Source organism: Betta splendens, chromosome 5, assembly GCF_900634795.4.
Source record: "Betta splendens chromosome 5, fBetSpl5.4, whole genome shotgun sequence".
NCBI lineage: Eukaryota > Metazoa > Chordata > Actinopteri > Anabantiformes > Osphronemidae > Betta > Betta splendens.
Window position 1 is genome coordinate 17,961,459 of NC_040885.2, and position 23,664 is coordinate 17,985,122.

The window sequence follows — 23,664 nt, forward strand, 5'->3', positions numbered from 1 at the left end:
ACTCCTGACCTCCACTTTCCTCTGACCAGACACTAGTGATTCACCTGCGCCACATGATGTGCTGTCTGTTTCACAGGAGTTGGAACAGAGAGAGGAGAATGGCTTTTATCGACGTATGCAATCCGTGAGTTTCCGTCAGTCACGGGTCAAGGAGCAAAACTCATTATTCAGATAAGGGTGGAAGAACTTGGCCTCAAATGTCTGTTAAGGGATTCAAACTCATGAAACAAACAATGTTAAAAGGAAAAACTATTTAGTCAGCTTTTTAGTTCCGGCTACAAGTGAACCTCTTGTTTTGTTTCCTGTTTGTGTCAGCTTTCTGACATTCATCTTTATAGGGAGGGAAACTATACTGTCTTTGTCCCAGTAATGGAAACCAACACAGTGCCTTCTGTAAGTTCACCACCTATTTCACTAAATATATTCAGAGTTGTACATCCTAGAAGTGTGCCATTGTTCACAATCCATGTCAAAACCCTTGTATTATTATTATTAAGTGTCTAATGTAAATCACTGGCTTGTGTCTGTAGTACATAGAATGGAGGAGAGCGGGTCGTCTCAGTGATGTGGTACGTTATCACGCTGTTGCCTGTGAGACTTTGACCTTAAGTGACCTCAAAACCACAGAGCGCGCGGTCTCCATCTCAGGACACACCCTGCACTTCAGCCTGCAGCAGGTAACGCCAGCGGCCTGTGGAGTTTTGATTTACTGATTCTGTGCTGTTTCCCAGTAATGGACAAATTTGTAAAGATGAACCCTCTACAGGTGTGAGTTAGAGGTTGTGCTCCTGTTAATCCGCATCGCTCCCTCAATGACTCTTCTCCACATGTCTGATGTTTCCAGGGTTCAGTCTGGATCAACAACAGGTCGAGGATTGTGAAGAGCGATTACACCACAACGAACGGAGTCATTCACCACATCGACACCATGCTGACGCCCTATGAGCTACACAGCAAGCCCAGTCTGCAGGCCGACAGGGTATGAGTTTGACTGACATGAATAATTGACTGCTCATCAATTTGACTTGACGGTGGGACTTCTCTTTGTGTTTAGATGAACTTCAGCTCAGCGGCTGTCTTTTATGGCTACAGTCGCTTTTACAATCTGATCAAGGTAAACGCAAGACATGTCCTTTTCTAAAATGCCGTTTAACCCCTTGTCACCTTCTGTTATAGTAGGACAGTTGTTTTTGTTGTTGGGTTTCTTAGCATTAGGTCCATACAAATATAAGTAATCTGAAGGCGTGTGATTGGGGGAGAAGACAAATGCTAATACTACAATTGCAGTAGTTAGAGGCTAGAACGAGGACGAGGATGTAACGCTTCTGTCCACGCTTTGTGAAGGATGCAGGGCTACTTCCTACGCTCCAGATGCAAATCAACCAGCCCTTCACTGTGTTCTTGCCGACCGACCAAGCCATCAACTCCCTGCCAGTTGAAAGACAGCGCTTGCTCTCCAGCCCCGACCAACAAGACAAACTGGCTGCTACATTGAAAGCTCACATCATACGCAGCATGAGTGTAAGTGACACAGAACACTTCAATAATCAGGGGGAAGCAATGAATCAATTTATTATTAAGCTAATCTGGTCAAAAATCAACATCATCTTTAAAGCAGTAATAGCGCTGACTTGACCTAAACATATACTAACAGCAGCAACTGCAGCGTAAAACATGAGTGAATAATAATAATAATAATAAACATTCAGGCTACAAGCGAATCACCTTTTAAACTGACTAATTATTACGATTTCCATTAATCGGGTTTCTTAAGTGCATGAACAGTTCTATGAGAGGCGCAGAGATTGTGTAGCTATCGATTATGAATTATGCAACAAATTTATTTGGGTGTTTAACTATGATGCCTGAGCGGACTATAGCAAACCTGTGTATTTGTATGCGTACAGATGATAGACATCAGTCAGCTGGACAAATCCTCCAAGTCCCGCAGCATGCACGGCTCTACCATCACCTTCAGCTGTGACAAGAACCTGCCGGTGAGCGAACGCACATCACATCAAACATCTCGCCAGGACTTCTCCTGCACCCGGCAGCTGGCTGTTGCTATAGTAACTTGTGTTGTTCCACATTACCATGGTAACATTGGAAGAAAACTGTTCCCTCCTTGATCCCAACACTGGAAGCCGGTTGAGCCATTGTTGTAGTTTAAGTTTTGATTGGTCCGTTCCATCCATTCTCATCGAGGTGGTTGCCGGATTTAATTTCCAATCAAGTAAAACGCTAAAAAATGCTGCGCTTGGGCGGTTTCACTTTACATTTCACATCAATCGTGCATAAATAACGGCCCCTTTGCATTGTTCAGTTCAGCTGTGATTTCCTGTGTGCGCAGGGAGCCATAGTGATCAATGATAACGCAGCCATGATCGTGGAGCGCGGCCTTCGATTCAGGGAGGGCGTGGCTCATGGCATCAACCACTTACTGGAGCCTCCTGGACTGGGAGCACACTGCGACAGCATGGAGAACCAACCCGCCTCCGTTAGTAGCGCTACTGACTTTACTATCGTTAGTTACAGCACAATGTAAGAGTGAAGACTAAACTCAAATCTCTTTACTTGATGAAACTTAATCACAATGATGATCTGTGTCTGTCGTCAGTGCACCTGCTGCTGGAGCTATTAAATCTTAGCTCAGCTTTTGTTCTTGTGTTGAAATCTGGACTGAGATTTTCTGTCTTAAAATGCCCCAGAGCCCGTGTGGAGGATGCCTGCACCCCCCGTCCTGTTTCTTTGGCCATTTGGATACGGTACGATAAGCATCCAATGACAGGAGAACGCAGAACATTATTAGCCCACATGATGTAGAGTAAATGTTACTGTTTTCTTGTAGGGAAAAACAAAGCCTTGTATTAAAGACAGCTACTCAGTGCGCCACCATTATCCTAGGTGGTATTCCACGATCGATGATCGTTTCAGCAGGACGGGCTGTCAAAGAGTGTGTCAGACTCACTCATGGGTCCAGAAATGCTGCAAAAACCACTACGGCAGAGACTGCAAAGGTGAGAGCGGACTTTGGACGTTTTGTTATTGCTCTTTTCTATCTGGAAGTTCAACTGGAAGTCTGTTCCTCTGTTCCATTTACTACAAACCTGACTGTTCCCGATCAGAGTGACAGACTAGTTTGTTTTGACCTTCCTGGTTCCTGTGTTCCAGTTTGTCCCGGAGGCGTGGAGGCCCCCTGTGGAAACCATGGATCCTGCATGGACGGGCTGCAAGGCTCAGGAAACTGTATCTGCAGGAAAGGTTTTGGAGGAAAAGCCTGTGAACGCTGTGAAACCGGTTATTACGGCCTCAACTGCACAGGTACAGCAGAGATAAGCAGCCGGGTTTTAATGAGCTCTATGACCACACACAGCAAGATCCTGTACAAACAGCATAACAGCACTAGTTCAGTAAGGAACACTGGTCCACAGCAGAGTCCTGAACCTGCAAGTGCGTCGTCTACCGGCTTCCTGCAGAATGTCTGACACATCTCCCTCTCCGTTTCTCCTCCTGTGCTCGTTTCTGCTAAATAAGTGATGTGTTTTGTCTGTCACAGCCTGCAGCTGTATGATGGGAAGGTGTGATGCGGGCATGGATGGCACCGGGGAGTGTGTCTGTGATCCAGGCTGGCAGGGCGACCGCTGCCAGACGGAAACAGGTGAAGCTCCCTGCTCCGCGCGACCACGGTTTCTATACTGCATAATGATAGTAAAGTACTAAAATATATGAATGCTTCGACACTCATTGTCCACCCATTTCATGTGGACTCTGGAGGTGTGATTTGGCGGCCGCGTCATCTCATCATATTTTGATTGTGTCTGTGTTTGGTCAGAGTGTAGGTGACTGATTTCTGCGATCTCCCGATTTCATTTTTACTTGTGTCATTAAACTGTGTCTTTCCAGCCTCGATCCCAGAGGAATGTCGGCAGTGCCATGCTCAGGCTGACTGTGTGCCAGGTGTCGGCTGCCAGTGTAAACCCGGCTTTCAGGGGAACGGAACCTTCTGCAGTCCAGAACCACGTGAGTGTTTCACACTTTGCTCTCTTCAGTAGGTGGTTGATGATTCTAAGGACAATGTGTTTTATCTGCTCCTGCTGCTGAGTTTTATTAGTGAATCTTGTTTCCAGTCTGCTCTCTCATCTGAAATGTTTCATACATTTCAGTGTTTAGCATGTGAGCAGGTCATTACAGTTTATCTGAACACTCTGCAGCTCCAGACCTCTGCTCTGAGTATAACGGCGGCTGTGACCAGAACGCTGTGTGCAATCAGACAAAACTCGTCGTGAACTGCACCTGTAACGCTGGTTACCAAGGTGATGGCTTCAGCTGTGAGCCCGTCAACAGGTGAGCAACAGTCAGTTTTCCTGTTCCACGTACATGTACAGATGTTCCCACATGAATATGTGGCCACTGTTCTGTCTATAATCCAGGTGTGTTGAAGAACCAAACGGTGGCTGCAGCGACTTTGCTTCGTGCAAGTTTACTGGTCCGGTGAGTCTTGGTAGTTTCAGGTCTTTCTTGACTACACTTTATTTTTTTATATAATTTTACTACCTTTTTTGCCCCTTAGTCCCTTTTTAAATGAGAAAGTGAAGAACTGGGGGTGTAGTTTATCTGAATACAAAGTACTAGTGAAGAAAACTATAACTGTTGAGACTTAAGCTCATGATCAATAAAAAGCAATTATAAAAAAATGTTATTAAGCAGTGTTTAAAATGTCTACTTTTTTAAATCACAATATCTCATTCTTCTAGAATGAACGTGAGTGTGAGTGCCTGCCAGGCTATGTGGGTAATGGAGTCCAGTGTTTAGAGAAGTTGGTGCCTCCTGTCGATCGCTGCTTGGAAGACAACGGAGGTTGTGACCCTGTGGCCTCCTGCAAAGACTTACACTACCATGGTAACGCAATCAGTGAATTTTATTGCTATGGCAACGCATTAACAGCCAGCACTGTTTGTTAGCGTTCTGCTCTAATGGTAAAGAATCTGTAACACAACAAAGGATAACGCCACTAATCCTGTGTTATCATGCTAGTGTCTGTAATGGCCAGTGTGGGTAGTGGGAGCAAAGTGAACTGTGCTGTAGCCTGATGTGAATCCAACTTTCACTCGATTCTTGACTTAACCAGCCACATCTGCTTAGTGCTGAGCTACTTGCAAACTTTAACTGAGGCAGCAGCTGCTGTCCAACAGTGTTGTACTGCCTCTGCTGAGCGGGAGCCATATTGGCTCTACAGTCCAACTCCACCAGTGTTGCTATGGTAACTTTTGATTCTACAGCAGCAGCTCCTTGATAGTATTCATGTTACCATGGTGCCTTTATAGTGAACTTTGATTATTAGATTTCGTTTTTAAACAGACATCTCTGGTAAACAAAACGTTAGAGAGAACTGAAGGTGATTCCCTGAGCTCATTAAAACTCAGAGCCAATTAAGACCTGGTATCCATTAATACACTTCTTACCTGTTCTTCATTAATCAACGTGCAGTGATTGTGTATATTCCACAATAAACACTGCAGCTTTGCACTGACTTTTAAACACATTAAAGGAAACAAACACTTTATAGGTGATTAGAGAGCAGGATTCTCTAAAAGCATTTGAATCAGTGACAAAATACAAATGAAATTTCTATTCCTAACATTTTAGTTTTCCCTCAGAAACATACATGCAGAGCGAGCAATCCAGTGTGGTAGTATTCTCCGGTTGGGGCAAATGTAACATGATTACTGTGCTCTAGCCAACACAGCCGGAGTGTTCCACCTGCGCTCCCCACAGGGGAAGTACAAGATGAACTTCAGCCAGGCTGATGCTGCCTGCCAGGCCGAGGGCGCCACGCTGGTCACCTTTAAACAGCTGGGAGACGCACAGCAGGTAAGCCACCTCCAGGTTTCCCTACGGAGGTATGTACTGTATATACTGACTTCACATTTTGTGGAGAATGCACCATGAACAGTCTTTATTTTGATTTAGTCACATCCACTACCAGTCAAAACAGCTTTGCACTCTGGGCCTTCTCTGTCACCTAAAATGGTTTTCCAACAATACCAATCAACCACATTGCCTCCTATTATTTTAGCTTTTACAAGTAGTGAGCAAAGCAGTGCATGCTGGGATGTAATCAACCCTTTATTCTGCCGTCGTCATTCCGTGCTCTTGACAGTTGGGGATGCATCTTTGTGTGGCCGGCTGGATGGAGGGGGGGAAGGTGGGATACCCAACCCGCTTCCCCTCAGTCAGCTGTGGAGCCAACCATGTGGGCCTGGTTATCTACAAAGAACCGGTAGACCAGAGCAGCCAGTACGACGCCTACTGTTACAGGCTCAAAGGTACTACAGCAGCACTATGTCCGCTGTTCAAATAGAGGCAACAGCTTCTGTTTTTTGTTGTCTAGTCCCTGTGTGAAATTTACATTGAAGTGGATTTTTTTACATAAAAAATGGAAAAGTATTGAAGAAATCGTCACATTTTTAAACAAAAACTGCAACATTCTGTTTTTAGTGTTGTGTTGTGAATCATATCATCATATTGTAAAGAGTCTGTGTCCAAGGCCTTGTTGATTGACAATTTGTAAAAACCTGATGATAATCCGTGTGTGTGTGTGTGTGTGTGTGTGTGTGTGTGTGTGTGTGTGTGTGTGTGTGTGCGTGTGTGTGTGTGTTCAGATGTTTCCTGTGAGTGTCCAGCTGATTATATTGGAAATGGAGACTACTGTAACGGTGTCCTGACGAACGTCCTTGCAACTTACAGTAACTTCTCCATTTTTTATAAGGTGAGTATGAAAGATGGACCATTTAGTAATTTGCTTTCTAGCACATTTTCTTATACTTCCATCTTTTTAATCTGAGTATTGTTAGTATTTAGCTAAATCTCAAGGTTGAGTCATGTCACATGGATTTCTGGATGTCTTCAGTAGAAGTGTTTCACCACTAATCCAGGTGGCTTCTTCAGTCTGAAGATAGTTGCCTGAAGGCCACACATTTATCCCTCAATGCGGTTTCCCTTCCCATCTGTAAACAATGAGCCTGACATGAGAACAAAGGGCTGAGGGTAGTGAGTAGGTGTGAACTCTCAAGCTCTCCTCAATCGTTACAGAGTTGTTAGGTTTGTCCTTTATGTTGGAAGTGGTCTTCATCGTCTGTAAAATGAGTGTCCCTTTTCATTCAGATGGAGATGCACCGCTGAAACTGGGCCTGATGTGTTGTTCCGTCTGTGCTGGGCCACCTTCTGTGTAGAGGCTGCTTAGTTTCACTGATGCACTGTTCTGAGCACTCCTCACTGCACTGGACATCATAAACTGTTTTATGTAATATACAAAATTTACAGGAAGCCACCCACACAGATCAAATACCTGTTGTTTGACTCTCATCACCCACTACAGCAAAGAATTGAAGTTAACAGGACCCTGAATCACAGAGCAGATAACATCCCCATTTTCATAGAAGCCAAGAGACAGGAAGGCATTCTGCATCTGAAGACAGTCTTAAAACCTCTGGAACCGGTAGATGGGCCCAGCAAGGCAGTGTCACAGAAAGATGACAGAACAGCCGAGACCCGGGACGAGCGAAGGAACCTGGCCATTTCAGAAAAGCTGGAAAAGATTTTGGGGAATTACTGCATACCTGTTTATTTCAAACCCACAAATGAGACACACTGAGACAGAAACTTGTTCATCCAAAGGATCAGACACCGAAACATAAGAAGAGCTACATAGTTCACTGCGGTCCATTGGTGAAACCAAACAGCCACTACACAGAAGAACACATCAGGCCCAGTTTCAGTGCTGTATCTGCATCTGAATGAAAAGTTCTACTCATTTGAAGATAACAAAGTTCACATTCTGCATTACATGTACAAACTCCTGCCATTTCATCTATTCCAAAGAAGATCAAGACCACTCCAACATAAAGGACACACCCAACGACTCTGTAACATGGAGGGGGGCTTGGAAGTTCACACCTAGAGAGAGTGGTTGAGAGTTCACACCTACTCACTCCCCCCAGGCCTTTGTTCTCATAAGGAGCCCATCGTTCACAGGTGGGAGGAGAAAACCTTATTGAAGCATAAATGTGTGGCCTTCAGACAATTTCCATAAGACTGAAGAAGCCACCTGGATTGGTTGATATGACTCAGCCTTCAGACCGTTCCACCTGGATGACGAGAATCTCCACAGACTATTTAGACTATTATATATTCTGGGCGTAGTCCTCTAATTCCTGGTTTGAGGAAGAGCTTCTAGTAGTTTAATTTAGCATCCAGCAGATCTGTTCTCTGCTGCATCCAGTTTTTCACGGAATGTTATTACTATTTTAATATTAGAAAAACACTTTAGTCGTGGTAATATTCAGCTGTATCTGACCTTTACCACTTTTGATAGTGAACCTGAACAGCAACGTACAGCCAACAAATGGAGATTTATAGTTTTTTTTTGATAGCTTAAACACCAATATTTCAAAACCATGATGTTATTTTCAAAGCAGCGCTCAGATGAAAAGCTCAGTTAGCAATCAATTGCCAAGCTGAAAACACTGCGTGTCAAAATCTAACACATGAATCGCATTCTTCATTAGATAAAAGGGCCTAAATCAGGTTTTCTAACATCTTTCTGCTGCATACTTGGCACAGTGGTGAAATGTGTAAGACCGGAACCTCACGTCCATGCTCACCTCCTTTAAGCCATGGAAGAAGCTGCCTCTGCATCTGTAGATGCGCGTCAGGGGTGGATGACCCAGGCCTGACCCAGACCAAAGCCAGCACGCAGAGGCACAATAGTGTCAGCACAGTTGTACTGTGTGGTACACGAGGGAATAATAATGCGCCAATGTATATATTGTGCTTTTTGGGTTCACGTGAAGTTTATACAGCAAGAGACTGACAGACTTGCTAGTTTTAGAAGAAGTGTTTGTATGTTTGTGGGCTTGTGAGTAATGTCTGAGGGCAAAGTTTGGTTTTGGAACCAAAGTGAATGGTTTTGTTTCAAAGGTAAAATGAAGCTTCATTTTTCTGATGGATTTATGATTACTGTGAGAATGTGAGGTGTAGTTCCAAGCAATCGAGAAAAACTGTAAGAGCGAAGCTTTAATGATTGACAGTACATCATCACTTACTAAGCAGGTCCACAATCAATAGCTGGTGGCACATGCTGCCCTGAACCCAGTCGATGCACCCTGCTATTGTAAAAGCTGTGTAAAATGTTTGATTGTAAAATTGATTTAATTTGACTGTCTCTCTGTGTAGCTGTTGTTGGATTATAGTGGCTCGTCCTCGCAGGGGAAAGAACTCGTAGAATATCTGTCTCACAGGAAAAATGAGGTCACGTTGTTTGTTCCTCACAATGCCGGCTTCGCCCCAAACCAGGTAACGTACAGTCCTCAGGACTTCATAGGTTATAAGAAGCCTATTGCGTTAAGTCTATTACGTTTCTGTCTGCTCAGACTCTGACTGGTAGAGACCTTGAGTATCACATTTCAGCCAATCACAGCCGACGAGCCTTTAAGGACCTGAGACAGCAAGACGCCATCACATCAAGGCTTGGTTTCAACTTGTCCGTTACCCACGGCTACAATGAGGTCGGTACACACACACACACACACACACACACACACACACACACACATGTGTACACACACACACACATGTGTACACACACACACACACACACACACACACACACACACGCGGTCTTACTATAGTTGTGAGGACACATTAACAAAGCATTCTCTGGCTTCTAATCTACCTAAACTTTGGTGGTTTTAAATATTTACTAGTCAACTGCATAAAATTCTCAATTGGAGAATGGGTCCTTACACCTTATTTGAAATGATGTCCTCAGAGTTCGACACTGGTCAACAAGCGGCTCCTGTTGGAGTGGGACATTCCTGCTGTAAATGGGATAATTCATATTATTGAGGGACCACTGACAGCGCCTCTCCCACCGGTGAGTGATGTTTGTTCTAATCTTAGTTGTTTCTTTTATTCTGGAACCCGGAAGTCATGGGTTTTCATATCAATGCAGCTTTTCTACTATCTACTTCTCCTGATACTCTAAATCTATACTATATATACTATATATATATATATACTAATTTCACTGCTCGTGGTTGAATTTAACCTCTAAGCTAAAAACAAGCTAAAATCTTATATGCACTATGTATATGAAATTGACCACTTCGAACCGTCTGACTGTGTAATGTCACTTTTAGCTTTGTTCGCGTTCCTGACTGTCAGCAGCAAACAGCATCTAGTAACTGGCTGCAGGGCTAATCACAGCCGTCAACTTGCACTCTGACCACCTTTCCTTTTCTTGGTTGCTAGGCATCAAAAAGCAAATGTAGCAGTTTTTTTGGTCTCAGCACAGTTTTAAAAATAAGTTTTTGTCTCACAGCATCGTAGCTCTGATTGGAGCTGATTGCACAAGTTTAGTCTAGTTCAGTGGTTCACAACTGGTTGCTTTGGGATGGTTTCTGATCTAGAGACTAAACCTGAAGTTGAGACTCAAATAAACTTGATCAATGAGAACATCTTATTTATTTACAAAAATAAACAGAAATAATAGGCATCAATAAATGATTTTCTGGCCTGATCTGAGTGGAGGTAGGTGGACGACCACATCTTTGTAGATGAATGATTGTGTAACACTCATTTTAAGATGTTGAATTGGATAGTGCTTTTAAAATGTACACAGCTTTGGATCAGTTTTTAAAAAATAACACACAACATATTTTTATTTAGACCTCTCCACAACTTTATCTCTGACCAGTTTGGTGTCATCCTTAGTCTTCGTGATGCCGTTTATTCACTAACAGCTGAGTTTAAATTACACAGGTGACGTCTGGAGGAAATTGGTTCCACTGGGTTTAATTTGAGGGATTAGAGTGAAGAAGGCTGAATGAAATGCACGTCACACTGTCCAGATATTAATTTGTAAAAAATTGAAAACCTGTTTCCTATTCACTTCACATTTACAGTACAGTTTGTGGCACAATCCTATTAAATTACATTTATGTTTCAAGTTGTAATGTGACAAAATGTGGAGAAGTTTATGGGGTATGAATACTTTAGTGCATCTACAATTGTGTTGTTTCTGTGTATGAATATACTGACAAATTGGCAATTATTAGTCAGTAGTTCGATTACATGCTAATCAAGATGGCGCCACGATCAGCTGCCTCGTGTTTTGGTGCGCTCTAACTTGTGTTAGGTCTCCTGCCACAGTTCTGGATGCTCTTTCTCCAGAGATGAGGTCATGAACATCAGAGCTACAGCCTGTGGACTTATTCCCAACATTTCTTGCTTCTACCGTGTGCTAGCACGTCTCCACCGGCGAATATCCCGGGCACCGTGCTGCCAGGGAGTTTAGAAGTATCTCAACTATGTTCTCCAGACCTTGAGACCTTCACCATCAACTGCAGCCCTTTTACTTCCCCCGTGATTTCTCCTTCTTCCTCGTCTGCGTTTACATCCCACCACAGGGCGACGCACGCGCTGCCCAGCGAGTGCTGGCTGGAGGAGATTCTGACTGTAGAACGGACAAACCCAGACGCCTTAGTCATCGTCCTGGGAGACTTTAATAAAGCAAACCTCTCACCTAAACTCCCCAAATACAAACAGTTCATCAAATGTTCGACCAGAGAAGGAAAGGTACTGGACCACGCACTGCACTGGGCCTGTCCGACCAGATCATGGTGCACCTGATTCCAGCCTACAGCTGGACTTTCCTAAAACTCTGCAAGCCGGTTGTGAGGACCTGTAAAAAGTGGAGCAGTGAAGCTGTGGGGGAACTTCAGGAGTGTCAGGTCTGCCCAAACTGGGACGTTTTCAGGTCTGCAACCAACAGCTTGGACAAGTACACAGACACTGTGACGTACTACATAAACCTCTGTGAGGACAACGTCATTCCAACACACACCAGGGTGAGCTACAACAAGGACAAACCTTGGTTCACAGCTGAGGTCAAAGAAAGAAGCTGCATCCAGAAGTGAGGACAGAGAAAAATACAAAGAGGCCCAGCACAGATTTAGCATGGAAGTGAGAAAAGTTAAATCAGCCCATGGTGAGAGAATGGAACAACAATTCTCAGCCAACGACTGTGCCTCTGTCTGGAAAGGGCTCAAGACAATCACCATCTACAAATCCAGAGTCCCCCCACTGTCTGAACAACCTGCGTCTGGCCAACAACCTGAATACATTATACTGCCGCTTTGAGCAGGCAGCAAACGGTCCTAGCACCGCCCCCAGCCAATGTCCAGCAACAGCCCCCCCCCACACACACAGCTTCGCACCTCAGCATCCCCTGCCCCCCTCACACCTCTCTCCATCAAAGGAGGAGATGTGAACGAACTCTTTAAATGGCGGAACCCTCAGAAGGCTGCAGGCTGTCTCCCCCTCCACCGCGCCAACCAGCTGCCTCCAGTGTTTCACTTTAACACCTCACTGGAGACATGTCATGTGCCAGCCTGTTTCAAATCCCCCTCCTCCTCGTCTTTTCCTACCTCAAAAACATCCCAGATCCCTCCTGGACCCCCTGCAGTTCACCTACAGAGCCAACAGATCGGTAGACGATGCTCTACACATGGCACTTAACTTCATCCGCCAGCATCTGGACTCTCCAGGATCCTACGCCAGTTTGTAGACTTCAGTTCTGCCTTGAACAAAATAGTTCCATCCCTGCTCCATGACGCACTCTCCCTGCCGAATGTGCCTGACTCCACCTGCAGGTGGATCACAGACTTCCTCACAGACAGACAGCAGTATGTGAGGCTGTCGAAGCTTGTCTTTGATTCCCGGACCACCAGCACCGGATCCCCCCAAGGCTGTGTCCTTTCACCCGTTATTCTCCCTGTACACAAACAGCTGCACATCTGGACACCAGTCTGTCAAACTCCTGAAGTTTGCTGACGACACCACCCTTATCAGCCTCATCTCTGATGGAGACGAGTCGGCCTACAGAAGTGAGATAGGCAGTGTGGTGTCATGCTCCAAAGACAGTGGAGATGACAGTGGACCTCAGGAAGGACCCGTCCCCCTCCCCCGTCTTCCTCTGTGACCTATGTGGAGTCCTTCCGCTTCCTGGGCACCATCACCAGCCAGGACCTCAAGTGGGAGCAGAACATCAGCAATATCACCAAGAAGGCTCAGCAGAGGATGTATTTCCTGAGGCAGCTGAAGAAGTTCCACCTCCCTGTGAAGATTCTGGTAAACTTCTACACTGCCATCATTAAATCCATCCTCACATCCTCCATCAGTCTGATTTGCTGCGGCCACGGCCAGAGACAAGGCCGAGGTTCAGCCGCCATCCACTCTGAGGAGAAGGTGATCGACTGCCACCTCCCATCTCTCCAGGAGCTGCACATCTCCAGAACCCAGAGACGGGCAGGCAGGACTGGAGCCGAGCCGACTCACCCAGCCCATGAACACTTTCTGCCCCTCCTCCGGTCCATCAGGACCAGGACCTCACGCCACATAACAGCTTCTTCCCCACTGCAGACCCCCCCACTATACAGGTCACACAATCCTAGAACACCAGCACACCCACTTCACTCCACTGTATATAGTCTGTTCATAATTTTCATTTAAATGTATCCCTCACTGCACCATTCCAACTCTTTGTACCATGTGATCTGGTATGCTGTACTGTTTGTAACTTTTTTTACGCTGAGATGCACTACCTACCAACATTTCAATAATATTAGATGATCTGCCTTTGTGGCAAAGTCCCAGGTTACTGTTGAAAAGGAGGTTTCATTTGGTGAACACAGTTCCCTCTCCTCACGTCATCAAAGCCTACAGCAAATCTCCATCTCCATGGTGACAGTACAGCAAGCTGTAATTGCCATGGCAATTACAGCTGATGAAATACAGTAAGTGTGTGTAATTCTGGGTGTTTTTCTTACCTGTCTTCGCCAGAGCTTTCATGAAAAATCCAGAGGCATCGTCCACTCCAGTGGCACGGCAGCAGCCATCTTGGTGTCGGTGCTGTTGGCGTGTGTGTTGGCTGCACTCGGCTACTACGTCTTCAAACACAAGACTGATGCTTTCCGTTTCCACTACTTCAAAGTGAGACACACATAGACAAAATTAGTTTCAGTTGTTTTGCGTTGTGACTAACGCCCTCTAAACGAAGCAGTAAAGCCTGACTGAGGACTGAAATATCAGCATCTCCCTGCTAAAACCTGACTTTATTCCTGCTCGCTTTGTGCCAGAATGAGGATGGTGCAGCAAGTGTCAGTGCCAAACCCACAGTGGTCTCAATACCCAATCCTCTATACAGTGGCTCCAGGGCCTTTGCCGAGACATTTGGGGTGAGTTGAATAGACCCTACCACATCTTGCCTTATGAATATTCTTTCATTCTGAAACATGAACTATCAAGGTTCTGTCACAATAGACCCCCCACCCCCCCACATTCCTGGTTGACTATTTCTCTACTACACAGGACACCAGTCAGGGGGGGGAACCAGATGAACCTGAAGAACCTCCAGAGATCCTGGACCTGCAGAACTGAAGCTCACCATTTACAATAGCTGTTAACCAATAGCGCTTTCTCTTGTCAATATCCAAACATGACAAAGTTAGTAAGTTAGTTCCAGTTACTTTACAAGCATACACTAACCAAATACTGTAAATCTGTGAAATGCGAATGCACCATTATGATGACTTTTGGCTTGGTTTCTTTTCTTTCTTTTTTTTGACTAACATCAGATACACATAGTTACTACATGTCATCATTTACATGGACTTGAATGAGATGACAATCTTGTTTTATGATTACAAGATGTGAAAGTATAGCACTTTTAGGATAACAAATAGACTAAAAGGTCTCTAAAACAAACTCACATAAATGGCAACATTATCAGCCTGCTCAAATCAGGTTTTGTTTTCAAGTCCAATATTCCTGCTGCTTTGTGCAGGAACGTGGTTTGGTCTCTTCATCTTTCTATTAAGCTTAATACATCTTTAAGTTAAGCTCCTGAGCTGGGAACATCTGGGAACTTTTAGCCATTATTTGTCAGTTCAAGAACAAAAAAAGCTTAACATCCAGAACACAGACAGTCTATCAACTGAAATTGTGCAGAAGTAAAAGCTGCTGAGTCTCTGCTTTTGAGAAAACTGAAGGTATTTCCTTAAATGAATAAATAAATGCTGAATATGGCTAAACCACCAAATTAGCTGATTTGATTTTTTTTACAATACTATGACTACTCCCCCCCCCAAGTATCTGTGTGAATAACAAAAAGCTGAAAATATAAACAACAAGCTGAAAATAAATAAAAATTCTGGTTTTGGAACAGTAGAATAGCTGAACACAGTGGTAACTCAAGGACCGATACAACATGATTCACTAAGGAAACATGACAACAAGAAATTGAAATCTCAAACTCTGATGCAATTAAATGTGGATAAGGGTTTGAAGAGACTCCTTCACAAAACTCCAACTGAGAGGATCATCTGCTGGAAACACACTCATCCACCCATAAGACCTGATCATCGGAGAAACAAGACAACTGTTACAAGAGACGATTGGCAATGTATCTCAACGTAAAAGACAAAGATGACTCGTTGGAGGATAATGTCGCCAATATTGTGGACCAAGAAAAAAAGCTATTAAAGCTGTTTATGACCACCCCCTTCAACAGAGGTGAACACCTCAGACAGCCTGTCTCATTTATCATGCTGCCCTTTCATCTGGCTCCAGAGAAATCAAGGCCTCTTCACAAGTCCCCCAGGAAGAGCTCAGCTAACAACCCTGCAACGGTGGAAGGAGGAGTCAACATAGGAGTGACTTTCACACCTATTCACTCCCTCCTTCCTTTGTTCCCCCAACAAGTCTAATCTAACAAGGTTTAAAGTCAATGCAACCTAGGGGATATATTTGTGATCTACAACCAACTCTGATAAAGCTACTTAGAATAACAATAATAATAACACATCGTCCTGGGAGCCACTCAAACTTTAAATATTAAGGTATGCAAAAGTAGAGATGAGAGAGAAACTGTGAGGAAAGAGTTGAATAGTAAAGAATACATATAATGAAACATTTGATTAGAAAGAGTGTCCTTTAAAATCTGAACTGAATGCTGCTGCTGGACTTCTTACACTAGAGGCACTTTAAAATACTGTTACCATGTTACCCCAAGACACCATATTACTGGCCAAACCTAATTTCTAACTCACATCTATGTTGAAATAACACACACTGCATTTTGTGAATTTGTAAAAAGTTAGTGACTAAATTTGAACTAACTAAATTTCTTTGTGTAAATAATGTGTATCATAAGTGAGAAAATAGTGAAAACTATTCAATTGGAGGGTTTTACAAAGGTTAAACAAGGGCAAACACTAGTGTTCCAGCTGCCTAAAGGAAGTGACTGATACCTGCCTTTGCATAAATGGCCAAATTTGTGGGAATTTGAGGTCAGAACTGAAAGACTTACTTTAGTGTCAGATGTAAGATGTAACTGTATAACCTCAGTCTGTAATGACTTGGAGTGTAATATACAGAGACCTCACAACTGCACGACCGTGTTTTGTGTTCCAGTGCCTCTTTTGCACAAGAGTGTTTGTCTCCAATCACTTATTGACTCAATGAGTTCAACTGCATACAACTAAAAGGGTTTTTTGTGAAAAGGAAAAAGGATTTTCACAAGACCATAAAGACAAAAAAGGTCATGGTTAAACTGATTTTAATTCCTGTACAATATTTCAAAAGAGCTGCAGGTGTAGACAATTGGGAAAGACGTGAAGCACAAAATACAACAAAGACCAGAGATCGGTTTGTTTAAACAACCACGAGTCCAGTTCCTGTCTGACTCCATTTGATGTGCTTGTGTCTCACTGGTGTGGACATCTGTTCTTTTTGTTTAGATGTTACACTCAGATTTTTTGCACAAAAGCAGCTATGTTCTTCTCCTTCCTCCTCCCACTGGACCTTAAGGTAGAAGAAGCCATTGTTGCTTTATCGCATCCACTGGTGGCTCACAGTTAAAACCCCTAAGTGCCTCCTCTTCCTCTCTCTCTGTAGACCTCCACATGTAATGGCTCTCTCTCTGCACTCAACATGCAAGACATAGAAAACAAGCCTCATGTCTTTCCACGTATTTTACTGCCATAACGCTAAAATAGAAAACAATGCAACAATGCACACTGATGTGACCTAATTATACAACAAGCCATATTGAAGTTGGAAGATCTGTAACCTCCCCAAAATGGAGAGCGAGCAGTTGTGTCACTGGTCCCGCCATTTCTCTGCCTGCGCCCTTCCCCCAACACACAAAGAGCTCAGCCGGAGCGCTGGCGGCTTTGCCGGAGACGCGTTGCTGTGTGGGGAGGAAGGAGGAGAGCAGGGATCCTGACCTCGGCTGCTTCGTGCTGCTCATCGGTTTGCCACCACTGCGGACTGCACCTCAAAAACTGGACTTGTTGGTTCACATCTGACCCTCTGATTAACAAAATCTATTCCTTCACATCTAATCTTAAGCCACTGACAGACAGTATCTATGACAAACAGCAGGTCATTGCAATGACGAAACTCCCAAATGTCCAGGTTTGTGCTGAAGAGGCAAATGATAAAGTCAACTAGCACAATTCTGCTCCAATTCTCCTCATATTACAGCAGGAGAATTTTTCTACTCAATCTCTCCTGGCACAGAGGATGCAAATGCTGAACCACAGCAACGCAGACCTGCAGCATTAGAAATCTTGTAGTTCTGTGCTGTTGGGTACAAGACCTTTGCTGTGATTGTGTTGTGTTCATAAACACAGCTGCCAATTTATACGCACTGACCCATTTTCTCATGCCACACTTGTAACTGTTAATTTTATTATTTCAATCAATTATAAATGAGATGGATTTCAACAGAACACCACTGAATGTAGCTAGAGATGGTCTGTATCAGACATCACTGACACCTCCAGACAATCACATCTGCCCCCAAGTCAAAACATTTAGTTCAGAATCTCATAAGTGGTCAGACTGTTAATGTGGAAAATCACTCGCATACCAAAAGTCAACATTTAACCTAAAGTCAAGTATAGTTAGTATTTCCTATTAACACTGATCACTGACACAAGTATTGGATCAAGACTGAGATCAAATAAGAAACCTTAGTGTAATGAACCTCAGTCCCTCAAAACAAGAAACAAACCACACCTACAGAAAATCTTAGCAAAATTTAAAATAAAAAAACACAAGAATACAACATTTAATGGACAGCTGTTAAAGTTTAGTAATGGTACATGACCAGATACATTTAGATCACAATTCCCATTCTGTTCCGTTTATCTGTCCATTACTACCGACTACGGTTTGTCTTGTTTACTCAAAATAAGGACAAATACACTTAACCAAGATAACGAAAGACAGGCGCACGCGCAATGAGAACGCGTGCGTGCAGGTACAGGACCAAAACGTTGGCAGCTCCGATCAAAAATGGCTAACATCGCCTTCAATGTTACACCAGTAACATTAAAAACACATGTGCATCGGAGCACCTTCTTAACAACATAGGCAGCCATTAAACGTTTACAGCAGCAGTGAGTTGGTAGTGTTAGCTTAAGGCTAGCGGTTAAAAACAGTCAAAGGCGGTCAAGATTTAAACTCACCTAATGCAAATAGTCAGTTTTCATCATGGAAGGAGAAATGTTCGCTATCCAGCCACACGTGTCCAGGAACCGCTGTTCCTCGTGGCCAACTAGCATAAATGCTAAGATTGCTAGCTAGCTGTTAGGGCAGGTGCAGACTGAAAACTAGCAAACATTTGTACGGTCGTTTAGTTTCGCTGTTAACCGTCTACAACGTCTTTACTGCTGCGTTTGCAGTGGGATTCTAACGACGTTTAAATGATATAATACGAACATTGTATTTACGTAATTAACTTTACTTGTTGGGAGATGTGCTCTCAGTGAAGCCATAACCAATAAGCCACGCAGTCACAGCAGTTTCCACCATTTTGTTTTTTGGTAGAGTGGGAACCTCTGCGTGGTTTAATAGCAGCATCACAAAAGACATTCAAAGTGTCCATAACTTTAGGGTCATTATATAATAAAATTTATTTCATATAGATTTATATGCATCACCACAATTTTAAAATTACTACGCTGAAACCACCAAACTTGCCAATTTCAGCAAGTAGACAGGTTTTGGTGTCAGTGTCTATAATGTCTACATATGCTAAAGAATTAAATTACCTGCTAAAGTGAGAAATGTCAAGAAATAGAGGAAAATGAAACTTCTTTCTTCATAACTTTTATTGAACAAAAGGTTTTTAAAGATTTTGTAGGAAATGCAATATCATAAGTGTTGCACAAACAAGACTTAACAGAAGATCATAAAAATGAGGGGGGGGGGGGGGGGGGGTCAAGTGTAGACACATCTTGGAGAGGGGCACAGGGAAACTGAGACTTTCAAAAAAGTAAAGTTTATCAGATTAAAGAACAACCACAGACAAGACCAGCAAACACTGATGTGGTTCCACTTTCAACAGAGGAACCAGTTCCTAATTTAACCAAAGCTTCAACAGCTAAAGTAGTTCCACACCCAATCTGATTAGGGCCAGTGTGCACCCATTGCCACCTAACATGGTATTTGAAGCTGTACCTATTTACCAACCTGATGGTGTTTTTACAAGGATTCAAAGTATCTGAATATTAAATAGTATTCAAGTTATACACTGATTTAAGATTTGTTTCTGTGTGTATAGCAGTCAACTGTAATTCTTGGTCTTGAATGTAATAATCCTCTATAAAACCCAAGTGACAGAAACTGGTTTCTATGTTTGATAGTTATGCTACTGGTTCTGAAGGCAAAAACCCATTAGCATTCTAATGCATTTCTTTGTGTTCTAATTTTGTCCACAAATCTCTCTTTCTTTAGGGGAACACACATACACAGACACGGATGATTTGAGTTTCTTACGAACATGAATCCAGATGGTTCCTCACAGTAGAAATTCTTTACAAAGCACTCATGGCTGTTTGGCATCTCAACTTGCAGGGGCAGCAGCACAATCAGAAACCAACTCAAACTTTTTTTTCTTTTAAATGAACTAAACTGAACCAGATGATGAGGAACCGAATGGCATTCTTGTGCCAGTCATTCAATTCAGCACCAACACTGCAAGGTTAGCACCGGTGGAAAAAAAAGTGGGGGTTCAAAAAAAGATTAAATACGATATTTCAGAAGACTTTAAATATTTTTTTTACATGTAAAAGCATATAACAAAAATTACTTTTGAAAACAGGCAATAACGAACAACGGCCACATTCAAAAGTGCATTTTGTAGCCTTAAGGAGAGCTACAACAGTTTTCAACTGGCTACAACAATTGGATTGGACAATTCTGAGTTTAGGAAATAAAACATGATAAAGCTGACAGAGTGCAGAGTCAGATTTCACTGGTTGAGAAACATGTTACTGGAATTTACAACATTTTCTGCATTAGCAAACCGTGAGAACAGTTTTCTACAGAAATGGAAATCCCAAACAGCATTCGATACGCAGACTATAGTATCTAAAACCTGTAAAAAGGACCAGTGTACAAATGAAAAGACAATGAAAGACTTCTGAGAGAAAAAAAAAGTTGAATTATATGTCAAAATGAAAAACGTAATGACGTGTATCTCAAAGATTAATAGCAGAAGTAAAATGTTTTGATGACATAGGTACTCTTACAAATCAGTCTTTCTTCCTTCACTGCTTTGTGAATCCCCGCATGGACAAACACCCAAGGAACACTTTGTGAAATACTTTAGTTCTATCCCTTGCACTAGGTGTGTTATGGACTTGACTCCCAGTTGTGCTCCCGTAGAACCTCCCAAATTTCCAGTGGAAACACAACAATGCAGGAAAGAATGACAAAAACTTTCCTACTTTATTCCTGTCATTTCAGTTTGTTCAAACAAACTAAAAGCTTTTTTCTCCCTGCTTCAGTTTGTTTTGCTGCAACCAACTAATCACCACTTCAGACGACACTCATCCAACCAGTCCAATGTAGTGCCTTATGGAATTATCCTGTTCCACTACTAGCTCCATTCTCACCTTTCCAGTGGAAAATAGAGAGACTGAATGGTGGCAGAACTGTTAAAGACTACATGTAAAAACTATCAAATGAGTTTTAAATACTCATCAAAATAACTTAAACCCAGAACTATGTCAATAGGTTTAGCAGTAATATTAGCCAGTCAACTCAAAGAAAAACGTTGGTTGAAGAACTGTAGAATAGCCAGATTATAAACTGATAATTCACCAGCATTTACACAGTCGTTTCTCATTCATCATTTCCCAGCCTGCTAGGAAAAGCATTATTTGACTTCAATGCCTTTCATTCTCCGGTGGCACTGTCAGGAATCAAAACTTGCAAATCCTGACTACATCCAGCAGAGATCACAAACAACCCATGAACAACACCTGCTATAAACACTGGGGCTCAGCCAGGTATAGTTTAATGCATGTAAAACACCAACATCTGCTACACATGCAGATTTGAGAGGAACGTTCACTTATTCATGTATCTGACCTCTCTAAGGACATTGTTAAGAGGTTGGATTTGAATCACTGGAGACAGATTGACCTGTAGGACTTTCTGTGCTTTCCTGCGGGCCTCCTCCACCGAGCGAGAGTCATCCACCTTTATAACTTTACACCTTAAACTGTTATTGCCCTTCCAGCCGTTTCTTCGATATGTTTGGTTGTTTAGGTCCTTGGGCTCTCGACCATCCTTATATAGGCCATTGCTCCTCCAGCCATCGCCGGTGAGTTCTGTGTGAGTCTGTGGGAAGAGCCGGCCATTGGCATAGAAGACCGGTGCAGAATCTCCAATGAGGGCACCATCTAATCGGATGGGCGTCGACAGGCTCTTCTGGCTGAACAAGGCCACAGCTTTGGTGGGTGTCCCACTAACATTCTGAGAAGGCTGTAAAGGTATTCCTGAAAGCATTGGTGGGTGCTGTTGCTTTGAAAGGATAGCAGAGGACACCTCAGGGGACGAATCCCAAGACGTGTGGATCTGGAGTCGGGCCGTGTGAAAGCCTGACAGGCCTTCAATGTTGGTCAGTCGGAGGCATGGTTGTACATGCAACGCCTGCGACATCTGTACAGTTCGAGTTGTCTTGCTGCAGACAATGCTGCCGTGGTCCACTAACAACTCTGGAGGACGCACACCTTGAATCCTAGGGTTGCTCTTCTCTGTGGTGTTCCACGAAGGGTGCACTTCACGTTTCTTCACTACAGGCCTTTTTCTCCTCTTCTTAGCAGAGGGTCTGACATTTCTGTTGGTTGGCTTCAGCTTGTCTTCAGTCAGGGGTTGAGTTGTGCAGGACCGATACCCATACACTTCTTTGCTGCACAGCACAGTGGGCTTGTGGCCCTCCTCTCTTAGTTCCTGCAGAAAAGTAACCAGGTCCTCAGTGCTCGAGAGGTCATGGGACATTGGATTAAGGATCTTTAGAGCGTCAAGAAGAACGTTGTATCCCGCGGAAGAGATTCGGGACCAGGAATGAACCACCCTCGTCTCTTCATTGGCAAATGCATATGGTCGACTGACCACGGGACCTCGTACAGAGTCAGCCATGTTTGAAGTTCTGAAGAAGAAAACAATAAAAAACATTTCAGAACAACTGTATAACTAATTTGTGTTTTAAAACAAATGTATGACTCTTCTATGTTATTTTAAAACCATATATTATTGTTATATATTATTATTATTATTATTGTTATTATTGTGTTTATTATGAGTTTCCCTATCAAGAAGCAAAGAACTTGCATTACATTAAGTCCCACCAAGTGCAGTTTGTTGGTAAACTGCAATATTCTGAGTTTATGTTACAATTGAATATTCGTAACTGTCAACAACAGCTGGAAGACTGAGACAAAGGTCATTTTCAGAACCACAAATAAACCTGATTTATCCTTTTAGAACACACTCTTATCCATTTTTACACTTGTTAGATTCAAAAAAGCAACAAGAATTAACATCTATTAATGTGGTTCTGGATGGTTCTTCTAACCCATGGTTATGGTCTCTATCTAACAACTGACTTTAAAGTAAATTATTGCTCAAAAGATCACCTAGAGACTGACACCTCACTCAAACCAGCAGAGCAAATATGAAGACACTGTAAAGCTCCACATCTACTGAAAACCAGACCCATCTCACTTATTATTCTGAGCCAAAGTAGCAGAAGTCACAACAACCTTCTCTCAGTTCACCACCAATGTTACACCTTTACACACTTCATCTAAATGAGCTATATTAGCTGCCATGGCAAAAGGACCAGTGGGACAGAGAAAGCAGTGCCACGTGATCCTCTTTGCCTTGAAGAAAAAAACACCAGAATAAAAAACATGGCCTGGTAGTTCAAGGAGACTCATCAGAGACAGTGCCAAAGACTGTTCATTTTTAATTGCACAGCTTATGTTATGTTTTCAGAATGTGTTTGAAGAAAAGAAGCTTATAGAAATAGAAAGAAAGTTTTTCATATTTTATTACTCCACCTTTCATCAGTAAATGCCACAGTAGGGGTTTAAAAATATGTCTATTTTCTGTAGAAACCTCTATTCGCCTAATGTTTTTAGTATAGCAGAGACACTGATACTACTAGATCTATGAAAGGTTAATGTGTTAAGCCTCTTTCACACATGTACAGGAATCACAAACATCTCAAGACCCTAAGAA

General features: G+C 43.0%; 2 protein-coding genes across 4 annotated transcripts in view; one reads left to right on the forward strand and one right to left on the reverse strand.

The window, feature by feature from the left end:
• The window catches only part of stab1 (stabilin 1), a 35,388-nt gene extending 20,228 nt beyond the window's left edge, over positions 1-15,160 (forward strand). Inside the window, exons 47-71 of the mRNA XM_029151212.3 lie at positions 77-124; positions 316-393; positions 531-677; positions 845-979; positions 1,055-1,114; positions 1,345-1,521; positions 1,908-1,997; positions 2,351-2,497; positions 2,709-2,765; positions 2,849-3,017; positions 3,172-3,321; positions 3,557-3,658; positions 3,904-4,020; positions 4,212-4,344; positions 4,431-4,491; positions 4,755-4,899; positions 5,738-5,871; positions 6,161-6,326; positions 6,663-6,769; positions 9,235-9,354; positions 9,432-9,566; positions 9,830-9,934; positions 13,903-14,052; positions 14,199-14,297; positions 14,431-15,160. Coding sequence (XP_029007045.1) covers positions 77-124; positions 316-393; positions 531-677; positions 845-979; positions 1,055-1,114; positions 1,345-1,521; positions 1,908-1,997; positions 2,351-2,497; positions 2,709-2,765; positions 2,849-3,017; positions 3,172-3,321; positions 3,557-3,658; positions 3,904-4,020; positions 4,212-4,344; positions 4,431-4,491; positions 4,755-4,899; positions 5,738-5,871; positions 6,161-6,326; positions 6,663-6,769; positions 9,235-9,354; positions 9,432-9,566; positions 9,830-9,934; positions 13,903-14,052; positions 14,199-14,297; positions 14,431-14,499 — 2,901 coding nt within the window. The 3' untranslated portion in view covers positions 14,500-15,160. The remainder of the gene's footprint in view (positions 1-76; positions 125-315; positions 394-530; positions 678-844; positions 980-1,054; positions 1,115-1,344; positions 1,522-1,907; positions 1,998-2,350; positions 2,498-2,708; positions 2,766-2,848; positions 3,018-3,171; positions 3,322-3,556; positions 3,659-3,903; positions 4,021-4,211; positions 4,345-4,430; positions 4,492-4,754; positions 4,900-5,737; positions 5,872-6,160; positions 6,327-6,662; positions 6,770-9,234; positions 9,355-9,431; positions 9,567-9,829; positions 9,935-13,902; positions 14,053-14,198; positions 14,298-14,430) is intronic.
• ccdc71 (coiled-coil domain containing 71) overlaps positions 1-23,664 on the reverse strand; it is a 35,008-nt gene that overhangs the window by 7,635 nt on the left and 3,709 nt on the right. For all 3 annotated transcript variants that reach the window (XM_029151216.3, XM_055509170.1, XM_029151217.3), the window contains exons 2-3: positions 18,597-22,570; positions 13,890-14,045 (exon numbers count right to left, since the gene is read on the reverse strand). In XM_029151216.3, coding sequence (XP_029007049.1) covers positions 21,487-22,560 — 1,074 coding nt within the window. In that variant the 5' untranslated portion in view covers positions 22,561-22,570 and the 3' untranslated portion in view covers positions 13,890-14,045; positions 18,597-21,486. The remainder of the gene's footprint in view (positions 1-13,889; positions 14,046-18,596; positions 22,571-23,664) is intronic.